At 43.9% G+C, this 24666-nt stretch overlaps 1 protein-coding gene across 1 annotated transcript in view; it reads right to left on the bottom strand.

The window, feature by feature from the left end:
- Nucleotides 1-24666, bottom strand: part of mpp7 (membrane palmitoylated protein 7) — a 136502-nt gene that overhangs the window by 14516 nt on the left and 97320 nt on the right. The window contains exons 12-13 of the mRNA XM_022754137.1: nt 8431-8601; nt 2570-2650 (exon numbers count right to left, since the gene is read on the bottom strand). Of these exons, the coding sequence (XP_022609858.1) occupies nt 2570-2650; nt 8431-8601 (252 nt within the window). The remainder of the gene's footprint in view (nt 1-2569; nt 2651-8430; nt 8602-24666) is intronic.

The following is a 24666-nucleotide window of genomic DNA, read 5'->3' as shown; positions in this document are numbered from 1 at the left end:
TTCTCAATTCATGGAAAATATCAGTCAGCTTGGACTGGAATCAAAATGTTTAACCCCCTACTCTAATGGCTTATTGCAATGCTCCTTGAGTTTCTTAGACGACTGGTTTACATTTTACAGCGACAAGTAGAAAGAGAGAGAGAGAGAGAGATAGAGAGACAGAGAGAGAGAGAGAGAGAGAAAAAACCAAGGCTTAACCAGGGCCACAAGCCGGTGGTCTCCCCAGCTCCGGTTTTCAAATTAACAAAAAGGGGTAATGCTTTTGGGCTTAATCCGAAACAACAGCAAGTGTTAAACACATCCATGTGTCCACTGGCAGCAATCAAACATTAAAAAGGAGGGAGATGAGATACTTTCCGAGTCTCTTTCCTCTCAATGAGAGCCAGCACTTGTGCCATACGTCTTCTATATGGGTCAGAATCAGACTGTCTGGGCTCTATTAAACACAGCATCACAGGTCACATTTGAGAGCAATTAACAGGCCTTGTGGAAAAAAAGGCCCCACCGATGGGATTTTAATACCAGGGACATTTCAAGTGTCAGACTTTGACTGGGACACATCCATTATGCCGCACGGCATGTAACAAACACGGCAATTAATATCAGCGGACCTCATATTTCCTCAAAACTCGTGTCGCACTTTCCCTCCAAGCCCCAGATGGTAACTACACAAGGACTAATGCCACTGCCGTGCTTAAATGTATAAATCAGAAAGATTTATTTGTCCCAACATGCTGGCTGTGGGACATCTCAGAGCTGCAAAAACCTAAAAAATGCTGGCAAAGTGTGGAGAGCCAGTCGTTTGCAGCAGGGCTGGATGGTGTTCAGAGTTATGGCAGGCTGTCGTTAGGTCCGTAAAAGGAGAAAAAGGGAGGCGACAGAGTGGGAAAAAGAGACAGAAAAAGACAGAAAGAAAGTGAGAAATAAATTGAGAGAGAAAGGAGAAAGAGTAGCTTGGTGCCAATTTGTGAAGCAGTGGAATGGCATGTCTTCAGAGGTAGAAAAACGCCATTTCCTCCATCATTTGGAGCTTGTCAGGCGGCCTGTGAAAAGCTGACAATTACACAGGAGGAGAACCAAGTGCCCAGGCCTTGACAGTACCAGCCGCGCTGCCTGAGATCTGCTGCCTGTGTGTCGGCGTGCGTCTCAGACCGAGCCTTCATCGCTCAGGCGGCACAAGCACTGTCACACGCTGTGAAAACTTAACTGGAACAAGTAAGCTAAACATCCTTCACCTGAAGTGATTATTTTGATTTGTTGCTAAAAACTCACAGGGTGCACTGGAGCGCAGTGCAGTCGGAATTTGATCTGGCATCTTGTGCGCTTACATTTCTCTGTGAATGTGTTTCCAATGTGTTTGTCTGGGTGGACAGATGTACGAGAGGCTTCACGGGTACAAATGGATTCAGAAGATCTGAGAGGGAGGTGTGAGATCCACCCGATGGGACGGCTGCAGTGTCAGTTGCTTCATGTTTGAGGGGGGGGGTCCTTCCTCAGGTAACAAACATCAATGATGAAAATGCTATAGACTTAAAGGCAATTTGTTCTTTTTGCTTATTGAATCTTCAGAAACACCTTGATGTTGTTGTTTTCACCTGGAAAATACTGGTGAACTCTAGAACTTGGTTGTAAAAGTTTTTGTTTCAATATTTCACCTTTTTCTGCAGTAAAAAGAAACCAGATCTTGGAAAGTAAAGAAAAAGTGTCCACTGCTCTCCCTTCTTCCTAGAATTGATCAGCGGTTCCCAACCTTTTCCAACTCAAGGCCCACTTCAATCTCTAAATGTTGGCAGCCCACACCGACCACGTTCTCAGAGCACTTTTTATTTTAATGACAACAACTGAACATTCAGGAGTGAACTGAGAGCAGGGGAAGCTCAATTCTTTTTTTTTTTGTTTGATCACTTGTCGATTCACCATCTGTCTCTTGGCTCTTTCCTTTTTATTCTTCCTATTGCTAAACAGCTATCCATCTGATATCGATAGCAAACAAGTAAAGCTTCCTATCATAAACCAATGGCTTATGACAGTGATCAAGCTTAATATAAGAAAAAAAATAAATCATTTTGCTTTAAAACATTTGTCGGCCCACTTGCAATACCTTTACGGCCCAGCAGTGCACCATGACCCACAGGTTGGGAACCACTGGATTGGAGGATGAGAAAATCAAGATGTGACATTCGGTTTTTGGGGGATAATTTGATTCCCTGACCGACTTTATATATCTTTTAAGTAGAATTTTAATGATCTATATTTTAATGAAAATGTCCTTGAATTATCTTTAAAGGAGGTTAAGTTTTGTCAGGATAATCACATCGAGCCAATCTCACAGTTGTTTTCTGAATCTGGCACCAAGTGGAGAAGGTCAAACGGTGTCTTCATTCACATTAAAATCTATTGGCCAATAACTATCAGATCTAAAACTGATCTAGTAAAAAGATTACGGTGGAAACACACACACACACACACACACACACACACACGTAAGACGAGCACATACACACAGTAGAATGCTGGATTTGACCACAGGCACGAACAGGGTTTAACTCGGTGACATGAGTGAACTTACGTGGGATGGTCACACTGAAGTGTTGAGCGTCGGTGATCAACAGCTTCCTCTTAAGCTCGTTCAAGCCGACACCTGTGGGTCCTACACAAACACAGAAACACAGGAAAATGTCACAAGTCTCAGAATCCATCACCACCTCCCTCTGAGCGAGCCAGAGCTGAAGGTCCTCTCGTCTTCGCCACAATTTAGGTGAGAAAAAGAACAAATCATGTTTTTATGTGCCTATAATCACATTTAATATACTAAACGTTATCATCAGCATTTTAACAGATTCATCATGCATCAACATATTGTCAATATATTTAAGCAATCCAGTATTGTACTTCCATGAAGCTGAAGGTATCACAAGACACAAAAAGAGAGGCTCAAAAGATATCTTGGCTTTTAGGTCTCTAGAACGTCTCACTCTCCAGAAACACTCAATGTAATACAACTTGACAGGATCTTCCAGTTAAGACCCTCCCTGCACAGCAAACACAAACCTAGTTTATAACACAGGCTTTCTGTTAGTTTCAAGCCCAAGTCCATAAACAGGACAGTAACTCAGATGACATCATCTGGGTCGCAGAGTACATTAAATTATAAATTTTCACATGTTGAAGAGGACTCATGGCGAGTGAAATGAGTGGTTTGTTCCTTTAAAACAAAAGTAAATAAGACTGTAAATTACAACAATGCACCTGCACCTTGTCTGTCAGTGTTTTTGATCAATTTACCACAGGGTGAATTTCATTTCAAATTAAATTAAAACACAATCAACCTGGTGAAAGCCTTTGGAGCAAAGATAATTGATTTAATATGACAAAGCTACAGGAACTCTACAGTTACAGTTAGTTTTTAACCGGTTCCTCTCACACTGTAGTTTGGCAGAACATTAAACTTCCAATATAAGTTCACAGTGAAGGCAAGAGAGTCTCTTCCCGCACTGATGCAAGTCAGCTGGATTTTCCATCACATTCCCAGTGGGGAAACTGAGGCAACGAGTGGGAGAGGAGAAGGCAGGAGAAACTATTGGAGTATTGACTATTGATGCATCCGTGGCTCCAGAGGCTGAGCATCCCTCTGGCACTCAGCAGAGGCCAACATGTGGAGACGGTAAAGTTCAATCAAACTGAGGAAATAAATTCAATTTAGATATTAAGGAACAAAGAAAATTTGCAAAACTGGTTTGAGCAAATATCTCATAAACCTATGTCGATCCTTATTTCATGCAAAATGCAGTTAGTAGAATTTTTTTTTTTTACGTAACCTTGTTTACACTGGTTTCGATTTGATGGAAGTCACTCTCTCTTTCTTTCCTGTTTTCCCTCTGTCTCTGAAAGCCACCCTCCAGTGTTTTGGTTTTTCGGTGCTACATCATCCTGATTTGAACCGACTGGCATCACCGTCATCAATGGTCCGGACAAGAAATCAGTTTTGGAGTTACAAGTGCATGGATCTGCGTCTCAGTGTTTTACCGCAGCTCTGCAGCGTGTGGACAGTTAGAGACAGCGCTTGATCTGGGCTTGACATTCTTCGCATGCCTGACGTTCTGGGCAGGCACTACAATCGCATCGAACCCTATTGGAAATTTGTTTCTCCAGGCAAATGTGTTTAGCAGGCCGCTCGTCTAAAACAAATGGACAATGAGTTCACTCAGTGATGCGGATTAGGTGGAAAGAGAGGGAAAAAAAAAATATTTAAAAAAGACAAGCTCTGTATTTTTATGAGAGAGAGTGCTCCTGTTTCCTCGTGTGCTATCTGCGCTCTTTCTATACATTTTATTTGAGCGTGAAGGTTTTGGGGTGATCCACAACTGGATAAATAGGTGTGGACAACAAGGCTGTTTCAGCATAACCTCTGCTTTACACACCAATTCACACCCCATGCGTTCCCTCTCCTTCTGCACCCAGTAACACATGGTTTTGAGTCCTATTGTGCGACTGCTGTAAGTGATAAAAGCTGTTTCCTCAGTGCCTCACACACAAGCCCGACTGTGAATTCAAAAGGACAAAAAAAAAAAAAAAAAGAGAAAAATACCCTGACCCTCTTTAGAGCGACGGCACGAGGCATTCTGTGGTAACTGTCTCACATAAACAAGCACATGGCCAAGCGAAGACAGCAATCAATCTTAGCAGGGGGAGAGGGACTTTTTCAGTAAAAGAACCTGGGGGTTGAGAGCTCGGGTGATTTATTAAGATGAGGAAATGGAGTTCATTTTGAATTTGTTTCGGGAGCTCGGGAGGAATGCAGCGGTGCTGTTTGAACAAGGCCGTGGACCAATGTTGTTGTAGGTGCTGAAGGTGGCAGAGCGTGGTAATAGAGGCGCTTTTATGAGCCCTATCACAGGGGTGCAGACAGTCCGCCTGGCAGGCCACAAACCTCCAAGCAGGCTTGTTTGCTTAAATCTGACCGTGGACATCAGGGCCCGAGCACAGGGGACCGACTAACGGCCCCACTTCTGCACGCTCGTAAAACCATTTTCACCTTGTACATCGCTCCCTTGCTTGCCACTTGCGATATCAATGGTGCATGGCAGCCGGCCTTCTTCAGAATACCTCAGACGACGATTAAAGCTGATTCCAGCTGTACCACCGCCTGCCAAGGGGGCCCGACAGGCCCACCATCAGGTATTTTACAAGCAGAAGCAGCGCACTCTGGCCCTGTTCCACCGTCTGACCTTAAACACGCCACCTCATTGTGCATTGTTTGTTTTTAACAATGCCCCAATACAACAGCAACAGTATAAATCTGAACGCCACAATAAAAACAGGCAGAACTCCCAAATTTTCTGGACTAAGCTGCAGTATTTACATTATATTTATGTGTTTTTTTTCTCCCTCCATCTGTCTCTCTCTCGCGGTACTTCTGGCCTTACAGATCGCTGTGCCAGTAAAAGTGTCAGACTTCATTACCACACTCATTAGAGAAGCTGCCTTTAATATCGCAAGCTTAATAACTTCCAGGCCAAATGTGGAGCGCATCGAATGCAGTCTGCACAGAGAGGACGAGGCCAGGCCCGACGAGGCCGAGCTCAGGGCCCCCGGTGCCTCGACCCAGCCTCAAACCTCCCAGCCTGCCCCACATCCAGGGCAGGCGATATTACAGAGCTTCGCTGCTACCACATTTAAAGGATGACAGTGGTGCAATGTGGTAACCACAGATCATTTACAATCTACTACATTTTCAACAGTCTTAATATAGAGTTCCAATTTTATATATTTGGATACCACATAAACATTCACTTAGGCATTAGTGTATTTGAAATATGTTAGGGCTAAACCCCAAACTAAAAACTTTCAATTCATCAAAATCTTACTGCAAGTTCAGAGGGTCAAGTTACACGGAAATGTGGAAATCAGCACGCCATTTTGTCAAGTTAAATAATCTGATTTCTTTCACAACCACCAGCGGTTGGGTCAAACTGTTCATGCAGTATGTAAAAATATGTTTTTACTGGCTGTCTGATGTTATAAAAAGTATAAAAAACCCAGATAAGCATCTTGATTTGTTTTTGAAACAGATCTCAGACTCCATTAAAATGCAAGAGGTGGGCAGCGGGTCATTCATTAGTTGGTACCGTGAACCTGTGCGTCCACATTAATGAAAAACGCCTTTAGGCTTTAGGAGCGGGAGATGTTTGATATAAAAATAATATTGGGGGGAAAGGCTGGAGCAGAGCGGAAAAAGTACAGGACTGAGGCCAAGTCAGGCACGGAGAGAGTTCGGTCCCGTCTGCAAGTCCTACAATAACGCAGACTTTCCTTCTTCTTCTCTGAAGTACAGCTGATCAAATCTGCTAGTGACAGTTGTCATTTAAACCGACAAAAGCGTCACCTGTTATAAATGAGACGCCTACTTTTGTCAACCTCTGTCTGAAATCAACTATCCCCTGTTATCATTAAGAATTTCAATTGTATATTTATAATATTAATTTGTATAGCGCCTTTGAAAAAAAAAAAAAGAGTTCATTAAGTTCATTGACAATCGAAGTAAAAGTAACAGAGGTTCAGAAGGCAATATAACAACAGAGCTGAAGGCCAAACAAAAGCAGGACAGAAGGTAAAGTTAACGAGGGAAGATATACAATATACTTCAGTATAAATAAGGTAAATTAGACAGAGTAGATGCCATATAAAAGCAATAAAAGGATAATAAAGAAATGATAAAAAGACGACATCATAAAAAAGCAAGTCTATAAAAATGGGTTTTTAGAAGTGATTTAAAAGAAGTCGTTCTAAAGTCGAGGGATCCCGAGGGCAAAAGCACTGTCAACTTTAGATTTAAGCCTCGACTTTGGAACGGCCAGAAGGCGCCCACCCGAGAATCTACGGCTGCGAACTGGCTCGTATGGGGTTAAAATCTTAAAAGGAGTTCAGGGAGGGAAGCGAGGATCGGGGTGATGTGATGTCGTCTGTTAAAACCAGTAAGAAGCGGAGCTGCTTCATTCTGAACTAGCTGCAGGCAGGAGAGTGCGTATCAGCCGTTATTATCACGGTAAACTGCTGCAAATGATCAATGGCTGGGATTGAGAGCGGTCAGAGTACAGGTCTGAAGCTGTTTTAAGAGCAGATACTTCTCGTGGAAAGTGATCTGAAAACACTTTTATTGAGAAATAACGTGTGCCTGAATAACAGAGAAAAGCAAGAGCAGTCAGAGAGAAAAGAGTTGGACAGAAAAGATTTCTAATAAGAAAAATCAAGAGACTCAGGGGAGATGAGGAAGGAGTGAGGGAGGCAGGGAAACATAAAGCAGATCTTTCCTTGGCCCTCCGCTTCGTTACGTCTGAAATTGTCCATAGGTTGTCCTCCAAAATTCTGGAAGTTAATTGAAAATATTTACATTAGCATGACAGGTGGGAGAGGTTCAGCATCCTCTGTGTGAGGCTGTGACACACTGGCAGGGAAACGGGCTCGCTAATTAGCAACATGCCTGATGAAGTCCATGCTCTGTGTGGTGTATTTAAGTGAACCAAGGCCTGGTTAATCAGGCTAGGAACACCACTCAAAAAAAAAAACAAAAAAGAGTGAGACCTTGTTGCCAGTGGTATTCATTTCTAGATTCAACTCACAAATGCTTAAAAACTGCTGTTGGAATATCTGAAATGAAAAGCTGAAGACAGACTTTTGAGTCCTCATTGATGAATGGAAATAGATTGGAAGGAATCACACTGAAGATTTAGGGAATGTTTTGTTCCATCTGTGTCTGGGACATTCTTGTCATTTTTTTGCTACAAGTAACAAACCTAAAAAGGAAAATGTGGAAAAGCCTAGAACTCACTGATGGTACAGTTGGTCCCAAGAAATATTGAAGTCTTTACTGTCGCACCTGGCCCGGCACGTAGCTCCACCATTCACTGGCAACACTCGTCTTCCAGCCACAAAATACAGAATGAGAAACCGCTAAATTCATTTCAAGACCTTGGCACGTTATAAAGCTTTCTGGAGGGCTTTGTAACACCCGCTCCTCAGGCGAGTGTTAACAATTCCATCAGCTTGAAAAATTGAAGGGACATTGAAAGTGAGGTGCCGTAAATGAAAGTATTAAAACTGACTGATTAATATGAGGTCTGCTCCGTCGATTCCATCCAGTGCTAAAAAGTCTGAACTAAGGAGGTCCAGGATGATTGTGACAGAGTCCCCGCGTTGGGAAGCTCATTTCTGGGATGGGGGTCATGGGAGGGCAAGGCCGGGCCACCTGGGGCTTCTGGAGCGGCAGAGCTCTGAGTCACAGAGTCGTTTCTGTGATCTGTATCTGTCACCATGCTGGAAGGTGAGAATCTTTATTAAAATCTATGGTCTCTTCAGTGCCAGGTTTCACAGAAACAGAGGCGGCTGAAACTCAAAAAACAAAGGGTGAGGTAAGTTCTGCTCTCTACTCACCTACTAGGACCACCAGCCGGTGTTTACCCCCGCTCTGCCTGCGGTATGGGGTGACCTCCTCGTACGTGGGAACGTCAGCCATGTCATACATTTCGCTCTTCTTACACTCGTACATGGACTTGTTGGTCTTCTTGTCTCTCCTGCTGAGACGGAAGCTTCTCCTGAACCCAGCTGGAGGTCATGATGAAACAACAGAGGAGACGGAGAGAAACACATTAATCTACGAGATACACACACACAAAAAAGTTTGTGTCAGCACGTGTGTCTATGAGGGTGTGTGATTTCCAACGCGACTGTACGTACACATAAGCCTGCAGCTGTGCAATTCGATTTATGGTCGTTTCAGCGTCTTGGCAAACACCTCCACGCAGCTCGATGTCCAATACCTAATATTGTATTGTGCAGCTCAGTTTTATGACAGCTATCTTTGCTGTAGGTGAAAGAAGTACCGCCTAAAGCTCGGCCAAACAGTTTCCCTGGATATCACGCTCAAACACTTTATTCATATTTTCCCCTGGTGACATGTAATAGATGTTTTTTTTTTCTTCTTTTGTGCGTGCACATACTGTATCTCCTGAGGACTGTGGTGAGGTTGCAGGACTAACAGCTACAGTATGTTGCAGTTTTAATAAAGGTGGGAAGGATTCATACTCGTGGTTTCTGCAGTCAGATTTCTGTTCAGAAAGTAGAAGTTCTTATCATGTAAGGTGGTTGGTTAATGGTTGTTCACATCACTGTCAGGCTATGATTTGCACTTCATTCACATTGCAATTTTAGATAGTGGTAGGGTATGTACAGTATGTGCCAGGACTATATACTGTATGTGTGTGTCATTTAGTGTAGAGAACAGTTTCCTCATGTGTACGGGACACTTTACAACAGTTGTCATCTCCGATTGGTTTATGGTGTGTGCCGTGTCCTCGGACTGGCTTCTTAACATACCGACATACCAATGGAGAGCGCACACGCCTGGATCTGATGATCTACAACAGTATCAAAAGGAGGAATTTACCCCTAATTTGAGGACTACAGTTTCATATCTATGACAGATGTTGGTTGAAACTAAAAGAAGAGGTAAATCTCCAGAACCCAGGATGTGTAATATCCTATTTCTGCGCTGGGTCATGGTTATTTTCAGCTTTCTTTCTTCATTATTTCACTTAATCGGTAATTAATGAACTCAAAAATTCGACGCAAGATGCCAGAGTGAGATTAAGGCAGCATGAAAATTATGGACTGAGAGGAGAATCAGGAGTTGACACAACTCCTGATAACCGCCCCCCCTTAATACTTTCCACAACATTTTCAAACCACTGCGGGGCTGTGCAGACATGCAGCAAAGAGAGAGAGTCTGCATTCTTCTCAGCTTGTTCTTTTCCAAACAGTCCCTTAATAAGGGACGGAGCAACGGGCCTGTGATGAGTTACAAATGAAACACACTGTAAGTCACTGGAGCACAATAATAATGTTTTTGCATGGACTTGTGTATATGTATGAGTGTACACACGTGCCCGAGCGCCGAATATAGTGTTACATTGAACATTGAGGGCAGACTTTGTTCCACTGTGGGCAAGCTGCGGCTTACGTTGTCTGTGCCATTCCTCCTGTGGTTAATCTACTCATTCAGCACCCCCCCACCCCCACCCCGGGGGAGTATTACCCTCTGCCACACAGTGGAAAGCATACGCCACTCATCTGCATTTCTCCTGTAAAGATATCAAACTGTAACCAATATCCACAGGGGTTGACATCATTACAATAAACAGTGAGAGTATAATGTTAATGCTATTCCACTGAAAGCGAGACGTCAATTTTCTGAAAGTTCAACAACCAACGACCCACAGTGGTCAGACATTTATCAGGATATAAACACACTGCTGGCTAATTGGGCTTTAAGTAATACTATGAAAGTCATTAATTCTATCTGTCTTGGGAGTCTGACAAGCTGCCATCTCATTGGCTCAGACCAAAAGCTCTCTCTGCTACTTTCCACACTGTACTGTAGAGCAGGTGCACAGAGCTTCGGTTCCTCAGTAATCTAGTATCCCTCAAATTCACTTAAACCCTCCCGGAGAGTGCGATCCAAATGATGGAAAGGATGGTAGCCAATGTGGAATGCTATCAGAGCAGGGATGTCCCTCTCTATCTTCAAGAATCTCTTTAAGTCTCATCTCTCATCTCTTCCGAGAGCTCCTCCTCTCCCAACACCTCTAACACCTTAACAGGCCTAATGGCGGGGAACACACTGCCTGCGTTGCATGTGCGTGGTGGCTGCATTGCTGATCTGCTGCAGCTCGCACGCTTGTGTGTGTTCACACCGGCTGCGTCTCTGCCACTGTCAGCTCTATCTGTCTGCATAGAGTTTCAAGCTTATTGGAGTGTCAGATTTCTTTTCATTAGGGGTCCCAGCAGCGAATGGTTGCAAATATCACTCACTTCTCAGGGACTAAAAGTGAAACTAATTGTCCGAAAGGTGGCGCTATAATAATGTTTCCTGAAAAACGGCTTGGGCTACAGTCAAATTCTTTCGCCATTTTGATCTCTGAAATCTTCTGCATCTTTGCTCAAATGGTCTTCTGCTTTAAAAATGTAGACAACTGTAGTGGAAGGTGTCAGTTTTATGTTATATTGCTGGTATGATGTGGATATGACATCATCAGGTCTTTTCTCTGTCTGTTTCTGCTAGACGCCGAATCCGTAGATCATGTGACGCAGCCGTGGCACACGCCACGCATCCAGTGTGTTCCAGGCCTAACTAGCACTTCCTATGCACTTCTTTTCAGTGCACTTCTTTATCTGATCTCCTTGCACTTTATTACATGTAGTACTGTATATGTAGTGCCCACACCAAGGTCTCCTGCTGCACTGAAGCTTTAGTGACTTGTGAGTTGTTTTGAATAAAAGCATCTTCCAAATAAATTAATCTAAATGAAAATAAATAAAAGCCTCCTGTATCAGCGGGCAGCAACCCCCCCCCCCCCAACCATCTCCTCTTCAGCACCAATGGAGACTTAGTTTGACAGTGGGGATGGAAATTAATTTGATCCAGAATTAAGGAATGATTCCCGTCTTGTTTGAATGAAGAAAGCCTGCCTGTTTGTCATGAAAAGCCTCAGTTATGTTGGAACACCAACATGTTTGTCACAGGATGATCCAAGCATGAGGGTTACAAGTAGAAAAGGAATGTATGATACTTGTGGCACCGAGATCCAGTACCTCTTCTAATGGTTTGACAGGTCAAAATCTAATTTGTTGACAATAGCTCTGTTTTGAATTTCCCTGGAATGAGAGCTGAGTAGTGGCAGTGTTTTTCAGCAAAGGAGCGCTGAGTGTCCAGGAATTTGGAGTTAAAGTTTCCTTGCTTAAGTCTCTCTCACACACACGCACCTCATAATGGTGTGCACCAGGCCGTGACTGGGTAATTGCCAGAACTGCAACCGAAAACTTGTATGTGCTTGTACGCACACACACACACACACACACACACACGCACACACACACACGCACACACACACACACACACACACACACACACACACACACACACACACACACACACACACACGCACACACACACACACACACACACACACACACACACACACACATTTTCTCTCAATCTCTCTCTCTGCTCACAAACACATACAGACACTTTGATTCATTTCAGTGAAACAGAAACATGAAAAAAGAGGAGGAAAAAAAAAGAAAAAGATGAGCATATTTAACACAGTGTAAACACAAGCTGTGACACACACACACACACACACACACACACACACACACACACACACACACACACACACACAGACTCACACACACAATTGCTTGGAAGTCGCCAGCAGTCCTGCAAGCCCATTTTCCAGTGTGATAATATCTTACAGCCACGTAGGAAATTCAGCGTGTGTGTAAAGAAAGCGCCCGGAGGCCTCTGCAAACTGTGAATACAAACTGCCCACTCGGACACTAACATCCTGTGAATTACTACGATAGCACATCTGTAAAAGAAATGGCTACAACTGTAAAAGAAAAAAAAAGTAGAGTACAGTAAGACAAATGTTCATAAAAAAAATAACAGATGACTCAAAAAGACTCAGGTCGTTCATTTGCCAGTGGTTGTCTGAAAGAGGAGAAGCCTGAGAACAATACAAGCATCAGGTCTTCCAGACGTCACGCGTAGGCGATCACTGAGATGACAACACAGAGAGGAATAAAAAATAACTGCCATTTTCCCTCCAATCAAACTTTATTTTGTGCGGAAAGTGCGGGGAAGCTGCAGGCTCGGTCAAACCACCTGTTGCGAGGCCCCGGTGCAGTGAGGGCCACTGTCTAGGGGCCCGCGGCCCAACCAGAGGAGACCATGCTGACAGCTGCAGAGCCATCCCGGCCCTCCCAGCTGGGGCCCTCCCTCCTCAGGACTAATGGAGACGATATCTATGGAATTAACCAGGCATGGCAGCTGGGGATTAAGTGAGTATTACGCCCTCGGCTCGATGCCGCACGCTGCGGTTTAACGCTGTAACACTAAGTCCCATTCGTGGGCACCAAATGTGGGAAGCATTACCGGCTCTCTCGGCCTCATTATGCGTGCCCATTACTGGCTTGGTTGGAAGGGATGAGGAAAGCTCATGGTAGGGAGTTAGGGAGGTGGAGGACGCTTTCCACACTGTCAGCCATTATTACCCCTACAGTGAATAAAAGGAAGAGAAGCGTTGCTGCTCATAATGACAAAAATACAAAGGCCTGGGGTAGACAGACGGAGCGCTCTGCTTGATTTATCACCAATTTGCTGTGCTTGCATAATACAAGGAAACATGCTGGACTATCAAGGCCAAACATGTTTGGATTTCTGGAGATTTCTGATTATTTTAAAGGCAGAAGTTGGGCCATGCAACTGCGGTTCAAAGTACTGTACTGTAAAAGGCCTCCGGAGGATTCAAGAAGGTCTCAAGGAGAGGAATTGTGAAAGGAGCTAGGAGAGGGGAAGAGAAGAGACGGAAGGAGAGGAGAAATGGAACCAGGAGAGGAAAGAATCAAGAGGAGAGGAGAGGAAGTTGGAGAGGAACAAGGAAAGGAGAGGAGAAGGAGCAGGAGATGAGAGGGGAGGAGAGGAGAGGAGAGGAGAGGAGGTGGGAGAGGAATCTGGAGAGGAGATGAGAGGAGGATGTAAAAAGTGAAAAGAAGGATGTGGACATATCCAGACATGTGTGTGTCCTTCAGATGCTCCCTCCACACAACTGCTAAAAGGCATCTGTGAAAATGATTATGCTACAGTAGTAAAGTGGACTCCGTGGCTGATCTTGGATATTTGATTGTATAAAGAGTCTAAATGTTTCCGGCAGTAGCGTACATATAGAGCACTTATTCCAGCCTTTGGACAGAGCTAGTTTTAGCTGGGTTTCAGTCAGCTGATGTGCTTCACTTCTCTAGGTTTGTTGGTGTGACATTTGAAATATGTACGTGTAGCAGTCCACAGTGGTGAACTCGTTAGTGTTATCTGGGGGGAACACATTCAGGGAGTATTTTCCATGGCCGTCGCACAAAGCATTTGGAAAGTGGCACCTAACCCAAGTGTTACTGGCTTATACGGTGAAATAGCGCTCTAGACCTTTGGCTGCAAGAGGTCCATTTGTGTAGAGTGCTATTTGTTTTTCCCCTCCGTCTTATCCCACAGCTCTTTGGGCTCAGGAATGTCTCATCTCAAAACGATGCCTGATGCCTTATGTGTTGGCAAAAAAAAAAAAAAACACTGCACGCACACACAAGTTCCTCTGCTTCTACTGGAGTCCTTGAAGCCACTATCAACATGCCAAAAGGGGCCGGTGAGTGCCAAAAGTAATGAGGCTAAATGCCTGCTTTCCTGTTTGTCTCATCAGTCTGATGTTCAGACGGAGAAGATGCTCTACAACAAAGCCACAGTGAGGAAATTCCACCTCTCTTTTCCAACTCTTTAAACAACTACAACGGTTGGTTGCTAAAGCTGATAAAAGCTCACCTGTTAAGCCAGTGCATAGACCTGTGTTAACTGTATCCATTAAAATGCATATCATCTTATAAAGCAAGGTTCCTCTCTGTCTGAACCCGGATTGGAGGAAAAACTCACTAATCCCAATGTATTGGCTCCTGCACATCCACAACTACTGAACCTGGAGCTTCCATTTTTTAAACGCAGTGTTTTTGATTTCAGTTTGTGACACTTTTCCATTTTTTCCAGAACGTGAATATAATTGGATTGTGAGAGGCTGATGGATTTCCCAGCCCCTCTTTGTTCAGCTTTAACTGATTTGGAGCTTCTTGCTTGCCCTCCATCCATCTATCCATCCACTGTCTTTCTCTCTGGATGTTCAGTGTGTGACTTCTGGGATTGTGATAGTGCTGCAGGTGAATGGATTTGAATGGAAAAACAAATATCTATCACCCTGGGTGTCAAAACTACTCTTTAATTCTTTGGACGTAAATGAAGAAATGAAAACTGTTTTCCAGAGAGGTTTGATAAGAAGGCATCATGGGACACCGTTTGCCTCCTCCTAAGTTTCATTCTCTAGTCTGCTGGCTCTAAAATCAAGTAACATCTGAGCACAGGAATCTGCTCGCCCCCGAGTAGTGCTCGAGGATCGCTTTTGGCAATGGACCTTACAGACGTTGCATCACTGAGAGAGGCATGAAGGGAAAACAAACCAAAAACTAAGGACAACAACTGCCTACCCCCTCCCACCGCCTCCTCTATTTCCCCATGCAACCTCAGTAGCATTGCAAAAGCATCTGTAAGTTCTAGGATTTCAAACTTTTAGGGACGGGCCAACTTTAAATCATACAACCACATCCAACAGGCAGAAAAGCCATGCAGCAAGTACTCTCATAGAGAAGATGTTATTATAACTCACAGTTTTTTTTCTTCTCCTCCTCCTGAGGTTCTCTCATTTCACTTAAACCTCATTCTAGGCTGCTGGAGTCCAAAAAGGCTGCTAACCCGCTAGAGTGCTGGATGTTGTTTGGGTACCGAGGAGGAAGAGGAGAGGCTGAGGTCATTGACCTAACAGGGGAGGCAGGGTGACGGTGAGGGCAAGCCTGAAGGGGACAGGAAGGAATGGAAAAAACGGACTGGTGTTTGGCGTAGTTCGGCCTCGGGAAGTGACCCTGATTGAGCTTGGCAGACATGGCTCAAACTTCGTATTTATAAACTCATGTGCACTGGATATCCCGTGAAATCTGGAGTCTAAATGTGTGTAGTGTGCAAAGAGAGTTCTGAGGCGAGTTCACCCCTTGACCTCAACATCTGAATATAGACCGAAAGGGAGAGAAAGATACAGAAAGAGAGATGGACAAACAGAGGATTTGTCTATGAGCCAGTTAAGATGGCCTGTGGTCCTCCAGAAGGACGATACCTTATGATTTGTCGGGAAAATGACAGTGGTAATAAAAACATGATGGGGAACATTTTCTGTACAAGACAGAGAATTGGAAGCAGCTCTCTGGAAAGCGCTGCTGAACCAAAGCGGGCCACGGTAATTGTCATTAAGTCTGACTGCGACCACATCAACGAGGCCGGCCCTCGGCCGGACCTCCAGAACAAAGCGTGGAAAACAAGCCGTCCTTTTAACCCAAATCCATCCAGAACCATTCTCAAAGATGTCCTCAGACCCACAGCAGAGGCACAACAGGATAACTACTACATTCTGCAAATCCATGACAGGATCTGCCAGTACACATATGCTGTCAGCAAAAGAGCAGAAATAGCACAATGTAGGCTAGTGTTCCACTACAAAATTACTCTTTGTGTTTTTACACAGGAGTCCAAGTTGAATCAGTTGTACCAAAAACACTCTGGGATTCAGAAGAACATGTCAAGTACTTTATAAGAAGCAGAGAAACTATTTCTGTGTAACATGGCACAGACAATAAATGTTCATCTGTGAAGGAAAGGGCAGAAGAGTCCAGGAAACATTAATGGAAGGGACACATGGAAATCTAACACAGTCTTTGTCACTGTCGTCACTGTTTATGCGTCGGTGAAACAGTAACACCAGGAGGGCGTAGGAAAAAAGGAGGAGAAAAAGAAAGAGAAGAAGACAACATCTCTCACCTAGGTGGAGTCCGCTATTATTGTCAGCATCCTCTGGTGATGAGAAAAGAAAGAAAGAAGAAGAAGCCAGAAGAGAGGCACAACATCATGTTAAAGAGAACAGTCAGACATGACAGCAACAGGCACCTACCCCTCCACCCAAGAAGTCCATAGAAGTACATGAGAAATAACATACAGGTACAGTTAATTAGTACTCAGCTAGTTTGAGTTAATTATGTCCAGATTGATAGCCACTGAAGTAGTGGTAAAAAGAAGAGAGGTTAACTATGACCTCGGATGATCTACATGACACAAATGACAACTATGAGGATAAACAAAAAAATGGATAACTTCAAATAAAAATCTGCATAAACTGAATTTGGGTTTACACTCCACTACATCACTGGCCATCGCCCTGGATGGCTTTTATGAATAATTTATTATTATGAGTTAGTTCGGCAGGTGCAAGATTACTGGAGGTGCACATGTAAAAGGGATGATTCTCCAGACGATGTCCACTCTAATGAAAATGACAAGTAAGCTGGAGAGAGATGAAGCTTTTGTACAATGCACGAGCCAATAACCTGCAAACTCTCCAGTCTTTAGAGGAGAAATTGAACGTGACATCTGATGTTTCCCCTTAAGAGCGATTAGCTTTGACATGGGAAGACAGGCCAAATGAAAACAGGAAGGATGGAGAGCAGAGGTGAGAGGTAGACCTTTCATTACACACAAGGATAATGGAGGGGGACTGGTCACCAAGGGTTTTACTGTTTTGTTTGTGTATTGAAATGCTATCAGGCATCAGTAAAAGCCCTATCCAGTGGGAGATGTGAGACAAGTAGTACCTTCGATCTCCTCAGCTGTGAATGCAATAGAAGCGAGGGATGGAAATGAATCACAGTTAAGAGAAAATGTTGGATTATATAAAAGTAAGTTGAGGGACGAGATGAGAGAAAAAGAAGAGGGAACCTACCAAACTCTACCGCCACATCGTCTTAGAAAAGCAAAACAAAAGACAAAGAGAAGAGTTAAGATCTCAACTAATTATGTGAAACATCCTCAACTGAACTATTACCATGTTGCTTTGTGTCTGTGTATTATATAAGATACACTAGTAAACAATACTGTGACTACTCTGTTAAAATCTTGATGCTAGTTGAGTCATTTGTCGTACAAAACTGAAATAGCTCTTGGCTCTATTTCATTTTGTAATGTTTGTGAAAAAATGCTCAACTTCACTACAACACGATTACAATCAATCACTCTATAGGTATTCCTATTGTCTCTACAGGTAAAACGACTACATTCAAAATAACTCAAGGGCCCATCACTTGGGGTTTCAGCCACATCTCCCAGTCTTCATCACAGAATGGAGAGCTCAGTTGCAGGTAAGGAACTTTGGAGTGAGATCGTCATCTTGTGACAACAACTGAGCAAATATCTGCTGATGAAGACCATGAAAGGCTTTGGAAGAGGACCTTGAGTTAAGTTTTTTTTTTTTTTTTTTTTTAAACTGAACTATGAGAATTAACTTTAGTACTCTACTAAATGAATATTTCTACTTTTTATACAACACATTTATATCCAGTTACCTAGTGAGACAATGTCTGTGGTGCATGTCTGTGGTGCATCTGGTGAGACTTCACAGAGAGAAACATATTTAGATTCAAAAACTCCAACAGGCTACTAAATATTGATATATAGCTCGACAATTCAGACCAAAATATTAAAGTGACCTAGAGGGGGATGCATTTCACAGGAGTGCAGTACACTCAAATTCAAGAAAGCTTTTGAAATGACTCCAGATGTTTAAGAATGCCATCCAAACAGCTACAACATGATGGTTTCAAAATGGTAGCTGAGGTAGGATCTGTGTGTGTGTGTGTGTGTGTGTGTGTGTGTGTGTGTGTGTGTGTGTGTGTGTGTATGTGTGCGTGCATGTGTGTGTTTCAAGATGGCGTTAACATTTGGAGGCACTTATAGATGCTTCCTCCCCTTCACGTGTTCCCATTTCGGCCAAACAGGGTTAAATCAAAACATACATGACACCAACACACAGTATTGGGGCTCGTCTCATAGCCCTGCGTTCATTTCCCAGAGCGCACTGCAGCTCGGGGAGATGTTGCATCACAGTCGGAGTTAATGACTAGCCAAAACAGCAGTCAGGACCAATCACTGCAGAGGTTGTTTCGTGCTAGAAATGTCTGGCCTGCGAGCGGTGATTGTTTTGAAGTGTGCAGACAAACGCGTCCGCCTTTATCTGACATCTTGTTTCACATGTTAGTGTTCACGGCAATGTTCCTACTGATGTTGCCCTCCTCCTGTTGTAATGTGACATTTTAAGTTGAACCAGCACCTAAACCACAAAGGTATTTGGGGGGGGGGACTTGAAAGAGGAAACAACACACACAATATGACAGTGATAAAGCTATCTAAAATCCTTCCAAGTGCGGCCCTTATTACACTCTGGAAGGCTTTCATCTGGTGCCTATCTGCCACAGGAATGGTTCACATGGCCTAATGGACTTGTACACCCACATTCCCAGTCTAATGAAACACCCTGCGATAACACTGCAGAATGTAAATCGACAGGACAATGTCTATCTCACAGCGCTTTAATGTTGGAAGGAAAACCTCGTCCTTTTGCCTTTCTGAGAAGTGAAGCCGTGAGAATGAGCTGAAGTCATGATCTGGTGCGAGTGCATGTGGACGGCCAGGCCTGCAGCGACGGTGGCAGCCAAGCCTGTTATTTACTGGGAGCATCGGCCGCCCGGACTGCGGCTGCCAACTCTCGCAGACACCAGTGCAGTCGACCAGTCTACCGGCAGTCAGCTAACCAGCCATACTGGATGCTTCATGGCAGAGCCCCCCCCACCCCCCGAATAGAGACGCACGCTTAGGGGTATATCATATATCGCCCACATACCAAAGATTTACCACAGAGGATGACAGAGAGGGTGAGATGAGGGTAGAACTGGAAAGACGGGGAAAGGACGGATGGTAAAGAGAGAAGGATGAGTGGATGCACCGTTTGTTAAAGCAGAATTCAGGTTTGGATCTTGTTTTAATGGATGGTAAAATAGAGATTCAGGTACTTTTACTCTACTGGACACTACTGGGCTACACTTAGCTTTGGAGCTTCGTGGATTATACCTGGCACAGTCAACCATCCAGCAGTGAGTCAGTGCTGCACGGCTGCTAGAAAATCTTTCAGCTATCTCCTTACACTGGAGGAAGAGACAAAGGAATGACCCCCAGTCATCGCTCTGTAAATGGCCCTGAGTTATGAGCTGATGTCACCCTCACAAGCAGCCAGCGTACAGATGGCCTTCTCCTTGAAAAAACTGGACGCTGTCACTTTCTCTTTTGCTCTCTGTATATCTCTCTTCTTTTTTAAACAACCAACATGAGACCAGTGGAATTTTCCAGATGACACAGGATGAGATCTTTGTCATTCATCTTTTTGGCCTTTAAATGCAGAGCTGATTATTCAAAGTCAGGATAAGGAAGTGAATAATAGACAGCAGAGCTGGTCTGCATTAAAAGGCTTGACTTTAAATATCACAAAATGTTATGAGTAACTCAGCATTGGGATAATGACAATGAACCAATATGCAGGCGGTTAATGTGGAGAGAGAAGATAACTCGGTCCATAAAACCTTAAGGGTGGTCTCTGTGGGGTTATCTGACCCCAACCTTTGAGAATAAAGTGGAACTTTTCTCCTGCACCCACTGTGCTTCTAAATCTACTCCTGTGTCTGTAAGTGTTTAAGTTGAAAAATGAAATGGATGGATAAATTGAACACAGGGCCAGGTTCAGGGCCACTTAAGACCAATCTTGGGCGCCATTTCGAAATGGTTCAGTCCCTGACTGGAGAGCGAGGGAGCGAGAGTAAATGGGAATGCGCTATAATGCATGGAGAGAGACGTAGAAAGACCCCAAGGTGAGCGATAAGTGTGTCCACGTGTTTGGCAGACTGCAAACCAAACCAAACAATCAGACAGTGGAGAGGTTTGCATGTCAGACACAGGAACAGACACGCTGTAAGAAAGCCCAGAGAGCCGTCAGGATGTTCAGAGAGAGCAGATGGGGAAGCTGGAGGAGAGCCAGGCATCGATGGGAGGGAGGTGGGGGGTAAAGAGGGAAGAGGCCGCTATGCCAGGATGACCTGTACAGAGGTAAAATAGCTTATCTAACCGGCAGCCGATTAATAATTGGCTTAGACAGTGAAAGTAATGGCACTTTAAACATCAGTTTCATAACTGAGGAATGCATCCACGAAAGCGGCGAGAGCAACAGTCAGGAAAGGGATTATTTATATCTTGCAAATGTTAGGCGTAAATGGACACGGTTAGGCATTGCTTGCCGTAGCCCCTCGCCAAGACCAATATTGTTCCAGCCGACGGAGCTCCCGGGCTGGAAAGAGAGAGAGAGAAAGAAAGGGACCCCCTCCTCAATCACCACCTCTTTTCTCAGCTAGGTAACAGTAGGGTCTCCACGGTATCCTTCAATTAGGTTGTAGTTTATGGCCCCGGGGCCCAGCTGAGCCAGCCTGTATGGGGCCATGATCCAAACTTTGTCTACCTCCATCTTGACTCAACCACCACTTGTCTCAGCCACCGCCGCTCCACAGGACCACATCTGCTACCGAACGCGACCCCTCGACTGCTTCTCTCTCCATCTACTCGTCACTCAGTCCATCAAAAATCCTTTTTCCTGAAGCCCCTCTTTTCAGTTTGGACTTTCTTTTACACCTTTCACTTTTATTCTCAAACTAGATCCAACATTTTTTCCCTAAGATTGTTTTTTTTTTATGTTGAACACTGGGAAATGAATGTGTGTTCGCTTCTGCAAGAACATAGAGTGAACTGTTATCATTCCTCAGACCTGAGAGGGCCGTGTCAGGGGACTTCCTCCTACTGCTGCACATACAACTAATCCTTACAGCATGTATAACATTCAGAGGAAAGTCTTGCTGCAGCTCAAAAGGAGACTTATATTCCTTTCATAGGGGCTGCAGTGGACTCTACTACATTTTTACACCTGCCCACTGTGCATGGGGGGGGGGGGGGTTAAAAATCCCATAACTCACAAAAGGAACTGTGCCATTAAAATGAAATTGCAAGGAAACAGTGCAGCACTGTCTGTCTAAAACTATTTAGCAGGCTATTTTTGGCCATCCTGCACCATGTATGCCAGTATGCGGTTGAACATAACCAGGAAATGACAACATCCATAATTCAACCGAGAGCTTGAATCTGAGGTAAAAGAGACTAATGCTAAGTTTAGAGGTGGTCAGCGTAGCTCTGTTGGTTTTTTCAGAGCTACATATTGAAAGAGTCACGTTACATTAAGGGCTCACCGCCATGTCGAGAGAAACAAGTAGTCAAATGGACATGTCTGTCTCAAAGTGGTAATCTACAGTGAAAAATATGGCCAATAAGAACTAGGTTTTGGTTCAATGGGGTCATTGTGAGACCAGAGCAGGCCTATAAAGCCAAGTACAAGTGTCGTGTATTTTTCTGAGGGTTCATATGTTTCGGAAATGCAGATGAGGACATATGTACTCTTTAGGTCTAAACATGTGGATGTCACCATGAAGATGTCTGTTTGATTGACAAGCGGGAAGAGAGATGAAGAGGAGGTGAGTAAGATTTGCAGAGGGAAGGTGTGTTGGAAGGAGAGAAGAAGAGATGCTTTTACAAACAGGTTTTGCAGATGAGATATTGCATGGAGGGACATAAAGGTAACTGCTGAGAAGTGTACATGAGTGAGGTGACTTGTAGCAAAGTCTATGACAGACAAATGATCTGTTATTACTTTGGTATTGAAGCTGCACTAGAAGAGTTTTCCCTGAAGAACTTTATTTTGCAAAAATCAAATAAAGTGATCTGAAGACGTGTGTGTGTGTGTGTGTGTGTGTGTGCGTGTGTGTGTGTGTGCGTGTGCGTGTGTGTGTGTGTGCGTGTGTGTGTGTGTGTTGGGGGTGAGCTGGCCCACACTTTCTGCAAGACTCACAGCAGACACTGGCAACATGTCTTCCTCCTCCAGGCAGGCACAGGCAGTCATGATGCCAGCTGGACGGCCCTCAGTTCACGCACTGTAGCTCACCATATACAAACCAAATTGTTGTTTGGCAGCTGTTTGTAAATAACAACTAATTTCTTTGTCATTTTCAGACTGCATGTCAGGGAATCTTTTACAGAGATTTTCAGTCAGGTGCGACAGTAAGGTCCTGCGAATGAGTGCGGCATAAACAGCTGCCGCAGCAGGTGGGTGCGGTCTGAAAAAATTCAAATGATGCCAATTTGGGCTTGAAATGTTGCTTTTTTCTGATGTAAGAAAATTTAAATTTGAAATCAAATCTAGAAGAGTACTCATTGTTGTGAGAAATGTGACTCTTTTGGACACAGCAGCTTTTGGACAAGAACTCAGACCTCTACCAGACACTCCTTCGCCCACTACACGTGCGTTTCTGGTGGCTGATGAGAGTGAAGCTAGTGAAGATATTCATCATCATCATTGTTATGAAAACAAAAATCTATATTCCTGCCAATACAGGAGTGGTACGCTTCTTTTCTTTTCTATTTTGATTTGACTGACTGGTCTGCAGCAGAAGAGGACAACTGTGTGAGAATCCAACTTCTGTTAACTCTTTTAAAATGTAATCTATTACTGGCACCAGCATAAATCCTAAAACAGCGGCGTTGCCCTTAATAATATTGTGAACTGGAACATTTCACATGTGAAAGTTTTTGTTTATTTGGGATGAACGGGTCTAATGCAGAAATATAAAATGTTTTTCATAAGCAGAACTGAGAGAGGAACGCTGTGGTTAGGATTACACCTTCATAGGACCCCTCCACCCCCACACTTGTGTCCACTGGGAACACTTCCGTTGTGTTTTAGTACTGAATTGGCAGCGTGTTTGTTAATTAGCACGTGTTGCAATTTATTTGCAGCACGTGCTGTCAAATTGATGAAGATGTTTGTGAATTTTGCATGTGTTTTCTTAAGTTGCCGTGCGTTGAGCTCTCAGGGCCACCGTACAAAAGGATAAAAGAGAGTTTTAATGACCGTAACATAATGTAACACAAGGGGGATCGAAGATGCACTGAAAGAAAACACTGTCCCTGTTTCTCACACTCACAATGACACACTTTGTGTGTAACGCTGATATAAAAATTTAAAAGATAGCTCCTGCAAGAGAACAGCTGCCTGCTTAGTCCTGATCCTCTGACAGAAGCTGCAGTGTGCGTGGCAGATGTGCCAGTCTGACTGTAAGGAATATGAATACAGACAGGAGACGTTTTACGAAAGGGAAGTTGTGAAAGTTATTTATATTTTTGTGTCTGCACTCAAAGGAAGAATTACATTTCATGCTTTTTGGCTTAGAATTGGACGAATCAGAATAGCACTATATCTTTCCTCACAGTCATCCCTCAATCTGACGTGGCAGGACATCACGCACGCACGCACGCACGCACGCACGCACGCACGCACGTTCTCCTGTCTATGTATATTATAAACCACCATTATTATTTTTTATCTATTAAATGTATTTCTTAAATGTATTTCTTTTCTTTTTAGAGTTAACCTGCATGTCTTTGGAATGTGGGAGGAGCCCAGAGCACCTGGAGGAAAGCTACTGAGACACAGGGAGAACATGCAGACTCCATTTATTATATCAATCTATGTGTAGCCTTGAAAACCACAATGATTTTCAAGGTTACCCATAGATTGCTGCTTTCCCCTTATTTTGGTAATTTCCTGTGATGTAATTTTGGTATGTCACGGGAAAAGTCCCTGCGCCACCCCCACCAGCACCACCCTTTAACAAACTCATTGGTCACCATCTGTTTCTGTCATGAAGGTTTTTGTCTGACCTGTCTTTGTCTTATTGGACTGCACCTGACACCTACTGGAGATGGATATCACTTGATTTGTGTTTAATAATACAGCGGGTGGTTTTGGGGGTTAGGCTTAAACACAACCCTTCTGGTGAAGGTTGAAGCCTTGGTTTGGACAGATTTAGCTTCAAAATTGGAATTCAGATATTTGATTTGGTGCTTTGCACCTTGGTCTGGCCTTGTTTTTCCTGACTGCTTGGCTGCACATTAGACTTGACTTGGAGCTGAGTGTCAGCTGATTTGTCCTCAGCCGGCTGATTGAC

Source organism: Seriola dumerili, unplaced genomic scaffold, assembly GCF_002260705.1.
Source record: "Seriola dumerili isolate Sdu_G_001 unplaced genomic scaffold, Sdu_1.0 BDQW01000216.1, whole genome shotgun sequence".
NCBI classification, from domain to species: Eukaryota; Metazoa; Chordata; class Actinopteri; order Carangiformes; family Carangidae; genus Seriola; species Seriola dumerili.
This window is presented reverse-complemented; position numbering and strand designations above follow the sequence as displayed.